General features: G+C 39.2%; 1 protein-coding gene across 11 annotated transcripts in view; it reads left to right on the forward strand.

Moving 5' to 3' along the window:
* The first annotated feature begins 547 nt into the window (after positions 1-547).
* The window catches only part of STRADA (STE20 related adaptor alpha), a 35,407-nt gene continuing 15,388 nt past the window's right edge, over positions 548-20,566 (forward strand). Inside the window, exons 1-5 of one of the 11 annotated variants that reach the window (XM_023553802.2) lie at positions 564-656; positions 733-1,017; positions 12,733-12,812; positions 14,429-14,486; positions 17,568-17,596. In XM_023553802.2, the coding sequence (XP_023409570.1) occupies positions 12,777-12,812; positions 14,429-14,486; positions 17,568-17,596 (123 nt within the window). In that variant the 5' untranslated portion in view covers positions 564-656; positions 733-1,017; positions 12,733-12,776. The other 10 variants (XM_003414520.3, XM_010594562.3, XM_010594561.3 and 7 more) reach the window with 10 other exon arrangements.

Consider the following 20,566-nt stretch of genomic DNA (forward strand, 5'->3'; position numbering starts at 1 on the left):
TTTCTGCAAACAGGATGTCTTTCAGAGTTGTGATGAAGGAGAGTCCAGGGACAAAAAGATCTGGGAGGGAGAAAAATATTTCCCCTTTGTAGCTTGTCAGTCTGGTGCCCGAGAGGCCAAAGTGAGAGCCATTTCAGACGTCTTCAAAAAAAAGTGCAGACTAGGTTTTTCCACTGAAATTCTACCACTCGGGAAAAGAATTTAAAAAATCTTCCAAGTGGCCACGCCAGCACCCAGTACTGGTTTATTTGCCTTTCCCTAGTCCCGTCGACACTTCATTGTTGAAATCACCCTACTGCCCTTCCTGCACCCGCAGACTGTCCCGATGGCAAGCTGGGTCTTTGGCTTCCGCAATTTTCTTGGGGGAAATGGGGCCCCTCCGTTCGAGAACTGCCCTCGGGTAGACTTTGCGCCGAACGAGAGAACAGAGCGTCTAGCGAACCACCACCCTCTGCGCCTCTGCTCCGGGGCCGCAGCGCCCTGGGGCAGGCGGGGCGGGGGCGGGGCTCGCCTCTACGGGCCCTCCCCGCGTCGCTCTACTGCGCATGGCACGTTGCGTCTCTCCCTCCCAGCAACGGGCCTGGCGGCAAAGCGGCCATAAACTCAGGAGGCGGAGCCGAGACGGAGTCTGGACTGAGCGCTAACTCCAGGACCAGGTACGGGCTGGCGGGCCGCCTGGCGCGCTCCAGGGCTCAGCCCCTCCCTGCCCTGATGCGGATTCCATCTCTTCAGGGTCAGGTCTTCGTCACAGCGGCCATCCCGGGCCCAGCCTCGTCCTCCTCCATCCCCGCAAGAAGGGGCCGCAGCCCGAGAGCACAATAGGCCGGGACCGGACCGGGGACACCAGAGCGGGGCTGCCTGGCGGAGAGGCGAGCTCCTGCTTTCCGGGAGCCTGGGGCCCAGGTGTCAGTTTGTCCTAAAGCCAAGAGACGGCAGATTGCAGTGCTCCCCACACCCCAACCACATCCCCAGGCTGGACCGGCCGCAGCTCGAGCCCCGTCAGGACACAGGATCCAGGTCACTCCCCAAATCAGCCAAAGCAAAGAGCTTCTAACAATCGTTTTGTCCTTCAAGAATGTTTAAGTGCCCACAATAGATTTGGGGCGGAGATGGGGGTTAGAGGTCGGGAAGAGAGCGCGAGAGAAGGGTAGTGATTAATAAAATTGTTCATAGTTTTCAGTTTTTAAGGAACCAACCTCTCAGCCCAGCCTTCTGCTAACGTTAACTTGGCTTCTCTCATTCTTTGCTGAAAAAGGAAGAGCCGTTCGAATTGGTCCTTTTTAAAGTGTAGTATCTGTTGAAGTGGAATTATGTTTGAATATGTATTTGTGGCATCACAAGAGTTCTTCATTCACTGATACTTTGTAGAGACACCCAAGACTGTTTCTTGTCTCTGAGAGCTGAAAAAACAGTCTGATCTGAATACCTGCTTCAAGCCAGGAGCCTATTAATTCAGTCCTTAAGAAGGCAGTGTCGCTCCCCCCGCCTCCCCGCCCACCCCGGGTTACTTACAGTGGTCAGATCTCTTCCCCACCCTTTAGCCAGGTTTCTTAAAGGTAGTTTGGAACCCAGACATGAAGGAAGTTTAGGAAACCAGTGACAAAAAGGAAAAAAAAATCGTGGTAAATGAATTCTCTTTCTGTGGCATTTGACACCCAGTTGACAGCATTGGCAAATCAAGTGATGCCTTCTCAGTCATTTTATCTTTGCACACCCAGTGTTGAAACTTCTTCGTAGACTTATCTCTTATCACTCTGTCAGAGTTCTGGAGCTTTGGAACCAAGCTAATCAGTCCTCTACCACTTGGCTGTATGAACTTAGGCATTTAACTTCCTGAGCCTCAATTTCCTGGTCTGTAAAACAGGGATGATAATACTTATTGTGAATTGATTTCTGTCACATAGTAAGCTCACAGTTAATATCTGTTGTTTTAATTATTTCTACTATTAATTTAACAGATAAGTGAGTGCCCTTATTATGTGTTGGGTGTGTTAAACCGAAAACCCAAACCCGTTGCCATAGAGTAGATTCCAAATCATAGCAACCCCATGTATTACAGAGTAGAATTGAGTTCCATAGGATTTTCTTGGCTGTAATCATTAAGGAAGCAGACTGCCAGGCCTTTCTATCATGGTCACTGGGTGGATTTGAGGAACCTCAACCTTTCCAGATTGGGCATATCAGCCCCTGGGAATGCAACGATGAAGGAGATGTATTTCCTGCCCTCAAGAAATCTATTCTAGTGGAGGAGACAGGTAAACAGGCAAATAAGAGTATGGTAGGTGCTGAGGTTTGAATACATGGTATGAGTCGGAATCGACTCGACAGCACTGGGTTCTGGGTAACATAGGCGGGTGGGGGGGTGTCAGGGAGGACTTTGTCTAGCACAGGACACCTGAGTTGAGTACTGAGGGACAGGTCAAAAGTTAGCTAGGTTGCGGGAGGGGGGTTGGAGCAGGCAGAGGGTGCATGAGCTTTGAAGTTTTCCCTCTGTGTTCCTTTTCCTGACTTTCAAGCTCCATCCCCTAAATGTGAACCTCTCCCAAGGCTGGCTTCCCAGCCTTCTGCTTTTCTCTCATCATTTTTGTCTTTAGTGAATTTCTTTCGCTCTAATAGCGTTAACTGCTAACTCCCAAGTCCACCTTGCCATTTCTAACCTCTCTCTTAAGCATCAGTACTACTTTTCTAACTGAATGCTGTGTGCCTGTGTGTGTCCTTGGTGGCACAGTGGTTAAGCACTAGCCTGCTAGCTGAAAGGTTGGCAGTTGAAACCCACCCCCAGTGGCTCAAAGGGAGAAAAGACCTGGCGATCTGCTCCCGTAAAGATTATATGTATATCATTTCCACTTGGGATATATAACTACCTTCTCAACCTTGATAGGATTTTAAAACTCAAACTCATCTTTTCTCCAAAACCAGTTCCACCTCTGAGCTTTCCTGTTTGTCTTTGACACATTGCTATTCTCCCATCACTCTGGCACAAAAAATTAAGGATCACCAGAGTTGTGGAATGGGCTCCTTGATGAAGCAGTGACTCTTCGGCACTGGGTGTTTTCAAGCAGAGACTATAAAACCATATATCCAGGAGTTTGAAAAAGATACTCTTCCAAAGGAAAAGGATGGGCTAGCATTACTGCTGCCATAGGCTCTTATCACCACAAATGTGGTCCACAATAATTGTATTCTAAATGGTTTTTCTTTCTCTGGGTTCTTTTCATCCCCACCCCTTTACAGATTAATATTGTTTAGAATGTCCCCTAGAACAGTGCTTCTCCAGCGTTAGTATGATGGTCCACAGATTAGCTGCATTACCATTACCTGGGAATTTGTTCGAAATATCAATACTATAGGGTTGCTATGAGTTGGAGTTGATTCGACGGCAGTGGGTTTGGTTTTTGGTTTTTAAGGAGCCCTGATGGCACAGAAGTTAAGCTCTTGGCTGCTAAACGAAAGGCTGGCTGTTTGAACCCACCCAGCCACTCTGTGGGAGAGACTTGGTGATTTGCTCCTGTGAAGATTACAGTGTAGAAAACCCAATGGGGCAGTTCTGCTCTGTCATATGGGGTCACCTAACAACAAGAAGACATACCAGGCCCCACTCCAGACCTTCTGAATCAAAATCTTCATTTTAACTAGTTCCTCAAGTGATTTGTATGCACAGTAAGTTTTGAGAGAGACACTGACTTAGACCACTGGTTTGTGTTTGCCACCTTTGTGTTCAAAACCTGCAGTGGCTTCCTACTGCCCATTGACTAAAATCCGTATTTTAGCTTGTATTTAAGCCTATTCATTGTTCTCACATACACAGGGTTCTGCTCCTTTAACTACCCTCATTGTAATTGGAAAGTATATGCAAAATGCTTAACAAACTTCTCAGCATGTTTGGTCAGTCATTCAATATTTTTTGGTGCCTATTTTTACTATGTGGCAGGCATTATTATAGGAGCCGAGGGATACACCTGTGAACAAGACAAAACCCATTGTCATAGAGTCAATTCCGACCCATAACAACCCTGTGGGACAGAGTAGAACTATGGTTTCCAAGGAGTGGCTGATGGTTTTGAACTGCTGACCTTTTGGTTAGCAGCTGTATCTCTGAACCACTGCAGCACCAGGGCTCCGTGAACAAGACAAAACCAAAAACCAAACCTATTGCTGTCGAGTCAATTCCGACTCATAGTGACCCTATAGTATGGGGTAGAACTGCCCCCATAAAGTTTCCAAGGAGTGCCTGGTGGGTTTGAACTGCCCACCTTTTGGTTAGCAGCTGTAGCACTTAACCATTACACCACCAGGGTTTCCAAACAAGAAAAAGTAAGCACTAGATAATCAGTAGCTATTATTACTTCCTGCTTGAAATTCCTATTTTCTTTAGTCTTATTTGACTGTCAAGCCCCACCCCTTCCATGAAACGATGCAGCACCACCCCAGCTCATAGCCATCATTCCCTTTGCTAAACTCTATAAGTAGTACTCGTTCATCTCCTCTTGTTGTGTTACGACTTATCTTATGTGTTCTGCATCCACAACTAGATTGTAAATACTTTACTTTCCAGGAATCTCTTTTACACGTTTTTGTATCCTTCAGGCCAGCATCAGGGCCCTGTCAGATAAGATTCAGTTTGAAACTAGAAAAGTCGTTCAAAATGTACATAGTATATCCCTCTAATTACACCAGATAGAGCTACTCTAAACCATCTCAGATGAATATGTTTTTTTTTAATTAATTAACAAAATTTTATCAGAAATACCAGCATGCAGTTTTTAAAGTAGTGATTCAGAGGGCTAATAATGAAAAGCAGCAGACCCTCCTCTCCACCTGTCTCCATCCCAGGTCTGCTCCCCATTAACCATGGCTGTTCTTAGTTCTTGTGGTGGACTTCCATAATTCTGAACAACATGCAGAGACTTTCTGCTCTTACATGAGGGTTTAACTCACGCTACCTTCTCCTCTCCTCCTCCCAGTTGCCCATAGTTGAATCACTCTATTTTTAGTTATTCTGTTGGTTACCTCTTATTGGTTATCTATTGGCTGCTGTGATGCTGAACAGGTTTCAACAGAGCTTGCAGACTAAGATGGACTAAGAAGAAAGGCCTAGCAATCTACTTCTGAAAATCAGCCAGCAAAAACCCTATGCATCACAACAGTCCGATGTGCAACCAATCCTGGGGACGGCTCAGGACTGGGCAGTGTTTCCTTCAGTTGTACTTGGGGTCAGAGTGAGTTGGGGGAGAGGAGGCTATTCAAAGGTAGCTAACAACAACAATTGGTTACCTTTGTGACTTTAAGTAAAGGTACATTCCATAAATCTCTTACCTGTCAACTTTCAGCATTACCTTTACCTTCTTTGGAAGATGAGGATATTAGCTTCGATGGTCATTCCTCTGTATCTCCTTCCTCCTCTGCTTCCCACCTTCTGCCAGCTGAACCTTTACTTCCATAAATGTAAATTTGATGACATTCACATTCTTTTCTAGAACCATAATTAAGTCTATGTGTTTTGTCTATAGTTCCATTCTACAACTTGAAAGCTGAGAACATTTACATTATAATCTTGTAAGCATTGTTCATTAAAGAGCCAAGTGGTATGTTTCTGTATAGTTCACTGTCTTCTCTGTCATTCAAGATCAAGTGGATTCTTTCACATTCATTGCTCAACTGCTCAAAATTACACCACCTATAAGTTTGTTTCAAATTCAAACTTTTACTTTTTTTTATATGATTTTTTGGGGGGGAGTTTATGTTTGCCTTTCTGTTGTTTTTTTAAGAAACAAGCTACTTTATACTTTGTTCCTGTTGATTTTCATATTTTTCACTCATTTTATATATTTTACAAAATCATTTCATTTTCTTTAGCCCCACCAACTTTGTGTTCTAATTTTGACTGATTTCTCTCTTGTTCTGCTTCATCACTGTCATCCTGAGATTTTTCAATGAACTCATCATTTTTTGTTTTTTTTTTGTGTCTCATATATTTCTTTTCTTAGATTTTAGCCCGATTTGGCTAGAGTACATCCTCAAGTAATTTCATTAAAAACCTTATGTGGGATGTAAGGCTTTTTTTAGTCCTTTCATGTCTGACAATTAAATTATTTTGCTTGCACACTTTATTGGTAACCCATTTGAGTATAGAATTCTAGGTTCAAAATAATTTTCTGTCAGAACCTTGAAGGCCTTGCTCCATTTCTTCTAGCACCTTGTCATGTTTTTAAGAAGTCTAATGTCATTCTGATTCTTGTTTTTCTTCTGCATTTCTTAATATTTCTCCCCTTTGTTTTTATAATACTCCTACAATTGAGATACTATATACCCTTGTTTGATCCTGTATGCCTCTTATGTTTTTTTCTAATATTTTTAAATGTCTGTCATTTTGCTTTGTGATCTGGAAGATTTCTTCGATTCTTATTGAAGTTTTAATTACCGTTATTTATAATTTCAAGAATTCTTTCTTGCTTTCTGATTGTTCTGTTTTGGTTTTATGGAGGCAGTATCTTCTGAGACCTCTGAAGAAATTAAGGTGTTGGTTTTTTTTTCTAAAGTTCTCTTCTCTGAATCGTCTTTGTTTTCTCTGGGGTCAGCTTTTCTGTAAGTTTAGTGTGTGTGTGTTTTAAATGCTATCCTTTTTTTTTTTTTTTTTTAAATAAATGTTTCATGATCGTTGCTATTTGCTTGTGTATAGGAATAAGGGAATAGAAAAGCTGACTAGGAACCCTGTGTACACGACCGGACAACCAGGACTAATCCGCTAGCAAGTGTGGCTATTGGTTGCGTGGACATTAAGTGGGTAATGATGCTAGGGGCTTGTTTTTAGCCCCACTTCTCCCTCCCTGGATTCTGGTTGCTACTGTCTTGATTCAGAGCCCCTGAGGTCTGGTCTGCTGGGCAGATCTGCCCCCTTCCTCTGCTGTATTCCCCTTTGCACACATTCTAGCCTGAGACTTTCTTCTCTCTAGTTCATGGGACAACACTCTTTTGTCCCACTTTGTGCTCCTAGAAATGCACTGAAACTTCATTTGCTAGTGGCCCCTCTCATTCTATTCTCTGATATAAGCTTATTATTTTTTACTCCTTTACTTTAATGATAATGGTAAGACAGACAGATAAGGTAAATTATTGTGCTCAGGTTAAAATCTTGAATCAGCCTGAGTATCTCCCATTTTTAAATCTCTGAAAAAGTTGATTTCAAGGTCTCTCTTAGAAATGTAATCCATTATTATAAGCCTCACCATCAGCAGGGAGAAGGATAACTATGTCCCAGGTATTAGATGGATGCCATTAGCCTCATTTTAGAGATTTTGAAGTTGAGATCCAGAGAACCAAAGTAAGCCTGATCAAGTTACCACAGATGGCGAAAACAAGAGCTAAGGTTCATACTAGGCCTGCATGATTTCAGAGCCTGTGCTTTTTTCTGCTGCACCGTGTTGCCACCCTTAAGTATAAATTCCTGTGACTTCAGATTACTCTTCATGGGCCTTTAGCTATTTTAAGTCTTCCTGGTTGTTCTTACCATTCGTATAGTAACGTTATGTGCTTGCTCTTTTCTAAAGTTTAGCCTTTCCTAAGAGCTTCTATTTTTCTAAATTAATCCTTTGTTTTGACTGTCCTTGAAATGTTTTCAAGTTCTTCATGTGTTCCTGTCATTTTCTTACACAGGACTGAAGCACACATTTGATAACTGTTGTTAAGGAAAGATTACTTTGTACAAGGTTGAAGTAGATTTGGCAGAAGTTCAGAAAAAGCAAAAATTGTTCCTATGCTTGATCCGGAATAACATTTCTTCTGATTGTTCTCATTAGTGGGCACAGTAATAAACAGCATCTTCAGGACATGCTTATTGGAAGCAGAGTGACACATTCCCTAGGACTTTTTCTAATAGTGCCTTTTAATGTAAAATGAAGGCTATTCAAATACAGTTTAGTAAAAGCAGTTTTATTGGAAGCATATAGAGTAAGATTTAGGCCTATAACTACCCATTGACCTGCCTTAATCCACGAATAGATTGAGAATTTTTAGAATAATTCTTTCAGGCACCTCTGTGTTAGGGATCCCCAGGGCCACTCTCAGGCTCAGTAACAGGCTAGGAAGACTTACAGGACTCAGCAGGTACTGTACTCACAGCTATGACTCACTACGATGGAAGAATGCAAGGCAGAATCAGCAAAGGGGTAATGCACGTGGGGCGAAGTCCGGGGGGCCCCAGGGGCAGGCTTCCAAGGGTCCTCTCCCAGTGGGGTCACACAAGACAGGCTTAATTCCCCCAGTAACAAGTTTTGACAAGGCCTGTGAAACATTGCCAACCAGGGAAGCTCTATAGAGACACAGTGCCCGGGGTTTTTATTGGAGTTTGGCTCTTGCTATGTATTTAACTTGACATTTTTAATCAGCTATACATTTTGAGAAACTGTTCCAAGACCCAATCAGAAAACCAGAAACGAGCCAGGAATTTACCATTCTGTCATGTTTTCAGAGGTTCTCAACCCTGACAATGCAAGATTTTTGTTGTTGTCCTTGTTGGGTGGGGTTTCAGGGGAGAGGGCAGATGGGAAATGGTGGTGTCAGCAGCCACTAAAACTTTTTTACAATGTAGTTATGTCCAAGGCCCTCCCCAGACCTGCTGAATTAGAATTCTTGAAGGTAGGAGTCTGGGCATCCATAGGTTTTTATAACCACACAAGTTATTTTTAAACACATCCAGGGCTGAGAACCAACAGTTGAGATCATTAATGAAAGTGTCCATGTATGATGACCTAGAACCAGTTTTTAGGTCTTTTCAGGTAGGTAGTTATATCAGTTTCTACAGTGTTTTCAAATTGCTTTTATTTTTTTCAAGCACATAGGCAATTCCTTCTGCAGATAAAAACACCTACTGTGTTTTATCCACATTAATATTCTCTTTTCTTTATATTGTAGACTACATATGGGTGTGGACTTTGTTTCCTTTTAAATTTCTTTTACATGATGCTCTGTATTTAATGCTGTTAAACAATGTGCATCCCCACAGCCCTTCCCCCCACCCCAATTCAGTCTATATTTATAACATTTCATAGTGAGATAAATGATTCTTCACTGTGGGGGATGGGGCTTCTATAAAAATATCAGGGTGGAGGTGGGGATTAAAACCAAAACCAAACCCAGTGCCGTCGAGTCGATTCCGGCTCATAGCGACCCTATAGGACAGAGTAGAACTGCCCTGTAGAGTTTCCAAGGAGCGCCTGGCAGATTTGAACTGCCAACCCTTGGGCTAGCAGCTGTAGCACTTAACCGCTACGCCACCAGGGTTTCCTGGCTGAGTGGTCTAAGGCGTTGGATTTAGGCTTCAGTCTCTTTGGAGGTGTGGGTTCGAATCCCACCGCTGCCAGACCGGAGGTGGGGATAGGTGTATGCAATTTGATAAATAACTGCAGATGATTTTGAAAGGCCTCCTGTCTCCCCCTTAGATTGAGAACCATTGCTTTGATCTCTGTGAAACAGTTCTTCTAGGAATTCTTAGAACTCTGTGCTCCAGGTTGAACCTCTTCCCCCACCCCACCCCCACTCCTATACCACTACCACAACCCCACTGTACCTCAAAAAAGGGGGGGGGAATATGTGGCAGGTTTTTTTCTAGATTCTTCAAAAGCAGTCTTTATTTTTAGCCATTCCGGTGGGTGTGTAGTGGTATCTCATTGTGGTTTTAATGTGCATTTCCCTGATGACTAGTGATATTGAGCATCATCTCGTGTGCTTATTGCTCACTCATGCATCTCCTTTTGTGATGTGTCTGTTAAAATCACTTGCCCGTTTTTTAAATTCAGTGTTTTGTGTTATTGAATTGTAGGAGTTCTTTATATGCGATACATATAAAGTCCTTTGTCAGATACATATGCCAAATATTTTCTCGTAATCTTCTCATTTTCTTAGTGGTATCTTTCAGAAGCAGACGTTTTTAATTTTGGTGGCATCTACTTTATCATTTTTTTTCTTTTATATTTCATGCTTTTGATGTTCTATTTTAAAAATCTTTGCCTAGCTAAGATATGAGCATTCTCTTTACAAATTTTACAATGTATCTTTTTCCTTTAGTTCTGTGAGCCACTTCACAGTAATTTTTGTGTATGATGTGATGTAAGGGTTGAGGTTTATTTTTTCTATATACATATCAAGTTGTATCCAGACTGTCTCTTCCCTGCTGAATTACTTCGGGCCCTTTGTTGAAAATTAATTGACCGTATACGTGTGGGTCTATCTCTGGATTTTCTGTTCTGTTCCATTGATCCATATGCCTGTCCTTAAACCAAAGTCTTGATTACTGTAGTGTTAAAGTAGGTCTGGAAATCCAGTAGCATAAGTATTCTAACTTTGTTATTTTTCAGAATAATTTCAGCTGTTTTAGGTCCCTTGCATTTCCTTATAAATTTTATAATCAGCTTGTATATTTCTTTTAAAAATCCTGTTGGAATTTTTTAATAGGATTCCATTGAATCTATAGATCAATTTGGAGAGAATTGACATCTTAACAGTATTGAGTCTTCCAATCTGTGACCATGGCTTATGTCTCCATTTATTTAGATCTCCTTTAATTTCTCTTGGAAACCCTGGTGGCATAGTGGTTAAGAGCTATGGCTGCTAACCAAAACGTCAGCAGTTTGAATCCATCAGGCATTCCTTAGAAACTCTATAGGGGCAGTTCTACTCTGCCCTATAGGCCCGCTATGAGCCGGAATTGACTTGATGGCAATGGGTTTGGTTTTTTGGTTGTTTTAATTCGTCTTAGCAGTGCTCTATAATTTTCAGTGTACAGATCTTGTCCATAATTTGTTTACATTATTCCTAACTATTTTATGTTTTTTGTTGATATTATAAATGGTATTTTTTTTAATTTCATTTTCTGATTGTTTATTCCTAGTGTATAGATATATAATTGATTTTTGTATATTGACGTTGTATTCTATGACCTTGCTAAATTCATTTAGATCTAATTTTTTTGTTTGTTTTTTGGTAGAATCTTAGAATTATCTGTGTACATGATCATGTTGTCTGTGAACACAGAGATTTACACCTTCCTTTCCAATCTGTATGTCTCGTATTTCTTTTTCTTGCCTTTTTTGCACTGGCTAGGACTTCTATCTAGTACAATGATGAATATAAGTGATGAGAGCAGATATTTTTGCTTTGTTCCTGTTCTTGGAGGGTGCTCATTCATTCTTTTCACCATTTAGTATGATGCTAGCTGTAAATTTTTCATACATGTCTTTTACCAACTTGAAGATGTTCTCTTCTATCCCTAGTTGGCTAAAAGTTATGTTGTTTTTTGTTTGTTAGTTTTAATCATGAACTGGTGTTGAGTTTTGTCATATGCTTTTTCTCCATCTATTAAGCTGATTGTATGTTTGTTTTATTTCCCTATTTACTTGGTTAATAAGATAAATTACATTCTCACTCATTTTTAAACGTTAAACCAACCTTTCATTCCTGACATAAACCCCATTTGGTCATGATGTATTACGTTTTTAGTTATTTTAGGTATAAATTCTAATTATAAATAATAAATATAAAATAAGATTGGGATGATATGAAAAAGATACACTCAAGAAATGGCAAAAGCTCTCGGGAATGTAAAACCAAAATTTAAAACTTTAGTAGGAAAGGTTAGAAAACAAAGTTGAAGAAATCTTCTATAAAGAGATATGAGATAGGAATGAAACAAGTGTAAAATTAGACATGCATCTTGAAGTACACCTTTAACTATTAGAAGTTCTGTAAAATGAGAACAGAAAAAAGAGGAGACAAAATTTTCAAAGAAATGATACAAGACAAATTCCCAGAACTGGAGGACTCAAATCTCCAGACTAAAAAGGCAGCTGGCCTAGAAAGCAACTAATCCAGATGGGAGTAGCAGAATGGAGGTCTCTGGGGAGGCATTTCCAGGGAAAAACTGCAATTCATGGCTTTGAGTATATGGAAAAACATACTGATAAGGCAAATAGCAGAGATGTAGGTATATTTGGAAAAAAAATGATAGTTACATGGGAAACCAAACAAATGAAAAAATGAGGCAGTTATTAACTCCAGGAAAAAAATGGGTACATGAGAAGGAAGAAATGGTTGTCTCTAACTGCTTCCCTCAGCTGTGAACCATACTTGCATAGTTAATATTAATGTCAATGTGTACTATTGATTAAACCAAATATTATGCCAGGACTGTGTCAGGAGGGTGAAGGGAGGGAAAGTAAGGTGGAGTAAGGTAATGTAGGAGAGCTTAGTCTTCATCTACTGTGGTAGATAGTAGGCAAATGTCTAAAATTGATAAGTGATAGTCATATAAACATTATTTAAGAATGATGGTGATAAAAAGCAGGAAAAAAACAACCAGAATTGAAGGCAATTGCTTCTGGGAAGGGCTTGGTAGAGAGTTGGGTGAAAGGACTGCTATTTCTTGGTTTAGGCTTTTCAATACTGTTTGACATTTTAGATTATGTACATGTATGACTTTAAATATAAAAATTAATTTAAAGAAAGAAAACCATATAATAACAAACTTCTTATAGAGATTACAGCATTACAGAATATAGTTGGCCAAATACATCCAGGTTTATTATCACTGAAAGTTTATCTAAACAAACATTTAGAGTGGTAATGTACAGGTATAATACAGGGCCTTTTGAATGGTAGAACTCCTAGTAAGTTTTAATCAAAAGTTTTTGCTATAAAAAGAGCCTTGACTAACTCAATTTGTTTCTATTTTCCTTTTAGGTTTAAATTTTTGAAATTGAAATAGGTCTACACACTAGGAACTCATGTCTTTTCTTGTAAGTAAACCAGAACGGATTAGGGTGAGTGTCCCTCTTCTTCTGGCTTTACTCTTTTTGTTTTCTGAAAAGCAATGTGTTTTGACAGATACTGTAAGTGGTTTTTTATGTGATGCTTAGAGTTTTACAGAAGTGAAGGCTGTAGAAAGAAAAGTAAGAGGTATTGCAGTCTCTATTCCTGAGAAAAGAGCTTGCAGGCAGAGGCTGACCAGAGACACAGAATATACCCCCAAGCCTGTCTGATAGAGAAGAAGCAACAGGGTGACTTATCTCATGAGTATCAGTCATCCAACTTTAAATGACTCAATGGCCATTTTCAGTGAATGATCTCCCCGTTTCCCTTGTGGATTTGTGTGTTTTTAAAATCAGCATCAAATTGTAATCACTGGAACACTTTTTTCTGAATATAATCATAGATTTTAGTTGAAGATTTTTTTGAACATGAAAAATTTTATTACACCTCAAAATTTTATCAGCTAAAATGACCTCGAAAGCAAATACTGGATTTAGCTTCTTTAAAACTGCTATGATTTCATAAAAGTATCTTATTTTGTTCATTACCAAGTATTTAATTTCTAAATTCAGTAATAAATTATTTAAAAAATTTCTAGCACTCTCTCTTTCAATATTAAAGTGTAAATTATACTTTGTGGTATAGTGCATATGATTTTCTTATATCAAATTTTATTATTTAGGGTGTTATTTCTTCTCTAATTTGGAAAAAATTGACAGAAATGTACAGAGAATAATGTTATAATTCCATTTCATAATCTATATTATGCAGCTTTTTTCTGAATGTGATTTAATCTTTTTTCTTATGTTTACATATATAAGAATTTATATTGAAAAGAGTAAACTTCACTGTTAATTGAAGAGGAAAACTGAACCTCCCCTTTGCCTGAACTCTGCCCAGTGGAAAGAATGCCCCCAAGCCAAACTTTTGATACCAGTCTTTAAGTGAAATACAGTCTTGATTCCACTGCTTTTAAAGATCAGCATCTTTTCTGTTTCAGCCTAGTCTGATTCAGGTGAAACCAGACTACTGAACAGCATGATGGAAATCAAATATTCATTTGAAATAGGCCAGTAAAGTGAACCATAGGTTGGCCATGCTTGTTTGGTCCATGTGTTCAAACTTGGTAGAAAATGTGAGTAGTGATGTCTTTGGACACTGTCATGGATGAAAGAGTATGCAGCTTTTACAAATTAACAGAGGCTTGTGAAAAACTCTTAATTGTCCCTATTTTCTGTATTGTGAATTCTAATATTTTTCAAGTTGGCATTAATGATCCAAAGCATCTGTAATGGAGAGCAATGGAATGAGTAAGATGGAAACAAAAGGCAGTGTTATATATAGGAAGGACAGACACATTCTCTGCTTTTAGGGCCAGTACTGCTTATTTCTCATCTGTCAGATTTAAGATTTAAATTAGGCAAAGAGGAGTAGAGAAAGGAGATATAAATCCATTGTTTTCAGTTGTTGAATTCCAAGATTCTTTTTAAAACTTTTCCATAGAAATGTATCTTAACTGTACTGTGGATCTGGTTTTGTAATTGTGTTTTTGTCTATCTAATGGCTGATACCTAATTTTCTCTAACTTGGGAGAAATACTAATTCTCTTTGGGGTTTTCCTCTTTAGCGGTGGGTCTCGGAAAAGTTCATTGTTGAGGGCTTAAGAGATTTGGAACTATTTGGAGGTAAGTACAGTATGGTATTTAGCCACCATTTCAGGTTAAATATCACTACTCTTTTTTGACTGAATCAGTTTATAAAAATTAGCTGTTCTAAGGGCAAGTGTAAATTGCAGTTGTTGGATTTACTTGGCTCCTTTTTGATTTCTTGGGTTCCCAAAGATTTGAGGAAATCTCTGTACTAATCTGGCAGTTGTTCTTAGCATGTCTTGATTGTTAGAAAGCCAGTATTTACTTAAAGATGTATGTGTTTCTTCTAAGTACTTATCCAGGTGAAATAAGTATTCTTAAAAGAAACAAATTAAGTGTTTAGAAGTCTCTAGTCTTGAAGATTTTGCAGTCAAGACAAAGGGGTAGCAATCATAGAAAAATTCTGGTTTTACTAACCAATCTATTTGAATCATCTTTCCATAGTAGAAATTGAGACTCAAGAAAACTAAGACATCTGTCAGAGCAGAAATATTATTTTCCTGTAGTAAAATCTGTTTAAATGTTGATGTTAGAAGTAAAATAGGTTTGTAACTTTGAAGTTTAACAGGCCCAGGCATTCCCCTTTTAAAGTGAGCCTTTTTGGGATTGTGATCTTATTTTCAGGCAAAGAAATTTCTTTTCTATAAAAGTAATAGTAGTAGGGCCATATTCTTTGTATCTGAGAATCAAGATTCTCTATCCTTAGGATCCTACAGCTAGAGGAATAGATTGCCAGATTGAGCGCATTGGTTAACTGATCCAAAATATTCCCAAATAAAGGTCCATAGGTGGTGTTGATGGTTTGTGCTTCGCTGGTAACCAAAAGATGGGTGGTTCAAATCCACCCAGGTTGCACCATGAAGAAACAAGCCTGGCAATCTGCTTCCCTAAAATTACAGCCAAGAAAACCCTATGGAGCAGTTCTACTGTGTAACACACAGGGTCTCCTAAGTCACAAATCAACAAAAGAAACAAAATCTACAACAAAATATACTAAAGGAGGCTTAAGTAATTGAAAACTCAAATTTGTTCGTATCGATTAGTTTATTTTCCCTAATGCCTCTCAAAGAACTTCTGTGTAGTAGTATTTGTGAACTTTGCCAAAATGTTGTATTTTAGACAAGTGAGGGTTTTTAAAAATGATGAATTCTTTTTGTTCTAAAGAGTAAAAATTAGCTGCATGGTAAAGGAAGGGCTAATGGAACAAAAATACTATATTCTGGTGCTATTCTCATTCTCTTCCTATCATTGATGGGAATAAAATGGTTTTAAAAGTAAACATTGGCATTGATGGGCATTGACTTGGAAGTCTAGTTTACAATAAGTAAGTTACAAATACACTAGTGTATGTGAATTAAATGACTTGGTTTTGATTTCAGTGTCTTGAGTGTAGAAACTCTGGCTGTCTTTTGACAATGTCATAATCTCAAATCGGAGGAGGATGAAGACGTTCTATATTATGTTTACAGCTTGATGAAGCCTATATTATCGAGTCTTATACAACATGCAGTTTGCCTTATACTCTGGAAGAGGGGGTTAGATTTCCTTTAATCTGTTAACCTGACTTCCAATCTTTGACAGACTGTCTCAAGGAACTCCTCCTACTGTTTGTACTAGAAAATTGATGCCCAAAGCAAAAAAAAAAAAAATCCTATCATGAGGCCAGTTGACTCCACTTTGCTGCTTTTCTCCTCTAAACACTACAGTTGGATGCTATAGTGTACCTTAGAGAAAGCATTTTCCTTGACGACTAGATGTCCTGCTATGATTCTGTATAGTTTAAGATATTTGGAACTGTATAGTTGAAGGTATTTGGAAATGTGTAACAGCCCAATACTTTACATTAAAAGTCATCTTCTTTGATGATTTTGATCACTTTTACAGGATGGAGAAAATCAGAAGCATAGATTCAAAATTTGTCTGATTTAAGAACAAAAAGTTATCTTAGCTGTCCTTTGTTCATTTTCACTAAGAGCAGCTGAGTGTCAAAAAACACCTGCTTTATTTGCACTTCAGAATAGAATTTGTCTAACTGGAGGATCAAAGTGTCCTTCATACAAGTGTTGTCATATTAAAACTCTCCCTACCGCCCCCTCGCCCACTTTTTTTAAAATCTGATTTTTAGTCTCCTCACTCCCTGGGAAATGGCCAGCCGTCTCCTAACTTTATAATAAATGTTTTGTTCACAAAGTATAATACTCTGCAGCCAGTGTATTGAAAATAACATTGTGTGCTCATGAAAAGTGAATGTAGAACCAGAATTGTAGCAGTTCAGTTATACCCAGTAGAGCATACCCATAGAGTGGTAGCCTTGCCGAGTTTTGAAGATCTTTAGATTCCCATTAAAAACCCCATCTATCCACTGGTCTCACCCTTTCAGGAGAAAGGAGAATGAAGAAAACTAAAGACACAGGGAAAAGATTAGTCCAAAGGACTAATGGACCACAGCCTCTGGCAGATTGAGTCCAGTACAACTAGATGGTGCCTGGCTCCCACCACTGACTGCTTTGACAGGTCCGGGACAGAGCTGGAGAAAAATGTAGAACAAAATTCTAACTCACAAAAAAAAGCCAGACTTACTGGCCTGACAGAGACAGAAACCCCGAGCGCCCCTGGACACCCTTTTAGCTCAGTAATGAACTCACTCCTGAGGTTCATTCTTTAGGAGAAGATTAGACAAGCCCATTAAAAGAAAAGAGAGAGACTAAAGGGCCACACCAGCCCAGAGGCAAGGACTGGAAGGCAGGAGGGGACAGGAAAGCTGGTAATAGGGAACCTAAGGTCGAGAAGGGAGAGTGTTGACATGTCATGGGGCTGTTAACCAATGTCATAGAACCACACGAATACTAACTGTTTAATGAGAAGCTAGTTTGTTCTGTAAATCATCATCTAAAGTACATTAAAAAAAAAAAAAACCCATCTATATGCAGCATTTTTACTGTGACTCTGTGTGTATGTGTCTATGTCTATATGTAGCACCACAGGCACTTTTTCCTGTAATGACTCAAGTGATTTCTATTAATAAATGTAGTCCTGAGTGCAGTAATTGCTGTTCTGAATGTGGGTATGTCCTCTGCTAAAAAAACAAAATGCCAACAATCAATTTCTCTACTCCAGAGCAGCCTCCGGGTGACACTCGGAGAAAAGTAAGTGACTTTCTAGGCTCTAGCACTATGGCTGTTGCATGGAGTTGACTTTAGTGGAAGTTTGTGTTTTTCGTTGACTTATCATTTTATGTTGCTGCTTATCTCATTGAGCTGTATTTGTAGTATAATTCTTTTATTTGTGAAAACTCAGGTTTCACCTTGGAAAAATTACAGTGTGTAGTTTGAAAAATGAAAAGTCTCATGTACTTAATATCTGTCTCCTGGGAATTAAGGTCCCCTCGCCCTTCCCAACTCTACCAACTACCCACCACCCCTTCCAAAACCAAAGCTTTGATCTCTGTCTAGATCATAAGGCCGGACCTCAAATCTCCCACCTTAAAGGCAAAATGAAAAATTAAAAAGCACAGAACCAGAAGTTTATTTTTTACGTAGGCAAAGTGGCAAGACTCTTGCCCTGCTTCCTACTCTTCTAGTTTATTTTGCCTAAGTAAATGGTACCCAATGTGCACAGTGTACCTAGCTATTTTTGACATGTGAGTCAGCGTCTCCTAAAGAGAGAGGATGAGAACACTAGTCTAAGTAGACTTTCTACTCTTTTCAGAGTAATAGACATTTGCACCTTGTGCAGGCAGCCCAGAGGTTGAGTGAAGGATGATGATGTCAACTAGGAATTTGTGAGAGTAATGTGGCGGCTGTGCTTGTGTACTTTGGTAGTCAGGAGCACCTGTCTATCAGATTAAAATGTTTTATAATCAAGAGACCAAAAAAGTTCCCTACAGAATCAATTAGCTATTTTTCCAGAATATAATGCCAACTACATATCGTTTTTATATTTTCACAGCTACTGACGTTATAAAAAAAGTTATCCTAGGTGAAACCTGCAGGCAGTTGAATGTGTTTGTTTGGTATCATTTCATAAATATTGTTTTTGTATGCTTTGTTGTGTTCTGTTTTAAACTCTTTAAACAAAATTATCATTTTATCATTATCTCTGGATATCAGTAATTTGTGTATTTTTCACATGCTTCAAATGGAATTAAATGTTTTTCATAGGTGGAGAAATTAAGACAGACTTTGATAGAATTAGCTTTTCTTAAGATAATTTGAGATTATATGTTACACTAATAAAATTATGCCATACAGTATTTAAAGAGAATGGGCTAAATATTTCATCCTTTCTGCCTTAATTTTGACCTCTAAATCTGAGCCAGTGTATGAACTAACCTGCTTTTCTATGGCACTATCCAACCGGACCCATCTCTTTGGAAATATTGCCTGAAAATACCCTCCGTGTGTCGCACTTGGCGGACTGCTGGTCCTGGGAATCTAATAGCTGAACCACTTGTGCCTTTCTTGCTATTTTAGTGTTTACTGACTTCATTAAAAAGAAACATTCCTGAAAAGTTCATTTTTTTACTTTAAAATCCCCATATAGCAAACATTTTTATCAGCAGAGACTTACATTGAACAGATACTGAGTTCAGTCGCATAGAAGACCCACCAAGTAGAAAGCCTCCATTTTAGAATCATTTTCGGTGAGCTGGGGACATAGCATTAAAGGACCACAGCAACCACTAAACTGGCTCATTGCATACAATTCCAGATTGCCCATGAACTTAATATTCCCAATTATCTAAAGAATTTTATTTTCTAAAACTAATACTTTTGAGTAGATAGCTGTACTCAAAAAGGATAGTAGAAATGTTTGTCAGATTACCAACTAGTCATATTAGTAATTTAATGAATCATTCCCTACCTAGGCTCCACAAGAATGTGTCTTTGGCATAAAGTCTAACAGACAGGGTGTCTTACATGCATTCCAGGCAATGAAGAGGGCGCTTAAAAAAAACTAAGGAGCCCTGGTGGGGCAGTGGTTAAAGTGATTGGGACTTAGGTGATAAAAAAGTGTCTACCCAGTTTTTCCAAGGGGAGTTATTTAAAGTGCATGTCTTAGTTACCTAGTGCTGCCGTAACAGAAATACCACAAGTGGATGGCTTTAACAAACAGAATTTTATTTTCTCACAGTTTTGGAGGCTAGAAGTCCGAATTCAGGGTGCTGGCTCTAGAGGAATTCTTTCTCTTGGCTCTGGAGGAAGATCCTTGTCTCTTCTGAGCTTCTGCTCCTGGGTGATCTTCATGTGGCTTGGCATGTGTCTTCCCCATCTCTTCTTCCTACTCTCCCTAATCAGCTTGGTTTATACCGCAAAGGGGATTGGCTTAAGATATACCCTACACTGATACGGCCTCATTAACATAATAAAGAAAACTCTATTCTCAAATAGGATTACATCCACAAGTATGTTGTTGTTAGGTACCATCTGGTGGGTCATTTTCCACTCATACAACAGAAGGAAATACTGCCTAGTCCTGCGCCATCCTCATAACTGTTGCTATGTTTGAGCCCATCGTTGCAGCCACTGTGTCAATCCATCTTGTTGAGGGTCTTCCTCTTTTTCACTGACTCTATCAAGCATGATGTCCTTCTATAATTACATTAGATGAAGGTTTGCCATCCTTGCTTTTAAGGAGCATTCTGGCTGTACTTCTTCTAAGAGATTTGATTTTTGTTCTGGCAGTCCATGGTATATTCAGTATTATTGCCCAACACCAAAATTCAAAAGCATCAATTTTTCTTAAGTCTTCCTTAGTCATTGTCCAGCTTTCACATGCATATGAGGCAACTGAGAGTATCATGGCTTGGGTCAGGTGCACCTTAGTCCTTAAAGTGACATCTTTGCTTTTCAACACTAAAGAGGTCTTTTGCAACAGATTTGCCCAATGCAATGCATTGTTTGATTTCTTAACTTCTGCTTCCGTGGGTGTTGATTGTGGATCCAAGCAAAATGAAACCCTTGATTCATTTCAGTATTTTCTCCGTTTATCATAAATGTTGCTTATTGCTCCAGTTGTGAGAATTTTTGTTTTCTTTACGTTGAGGTCTAATCCATACTGAAGACTGTAGTCTTTGGTCTTCGTCAGTAAGTGCTTCAAGTCTTCTTCTCTTTCAG

Source organism: Loxodonta africana, chromosome 18 (assembly GCF_030014295.1).
Source record: "Loxodonta africana isolate mLoxAfr1 chromosome 18, mLoxAfr1.hap2, whole genome shotgun sequence".
NCBI classification, from domain to species: Eukaryota; Metazoa; Chordata; class Mammalia; order Proboscidea; family Elephantidae; genus Loxodonta; species Loxodonta africana.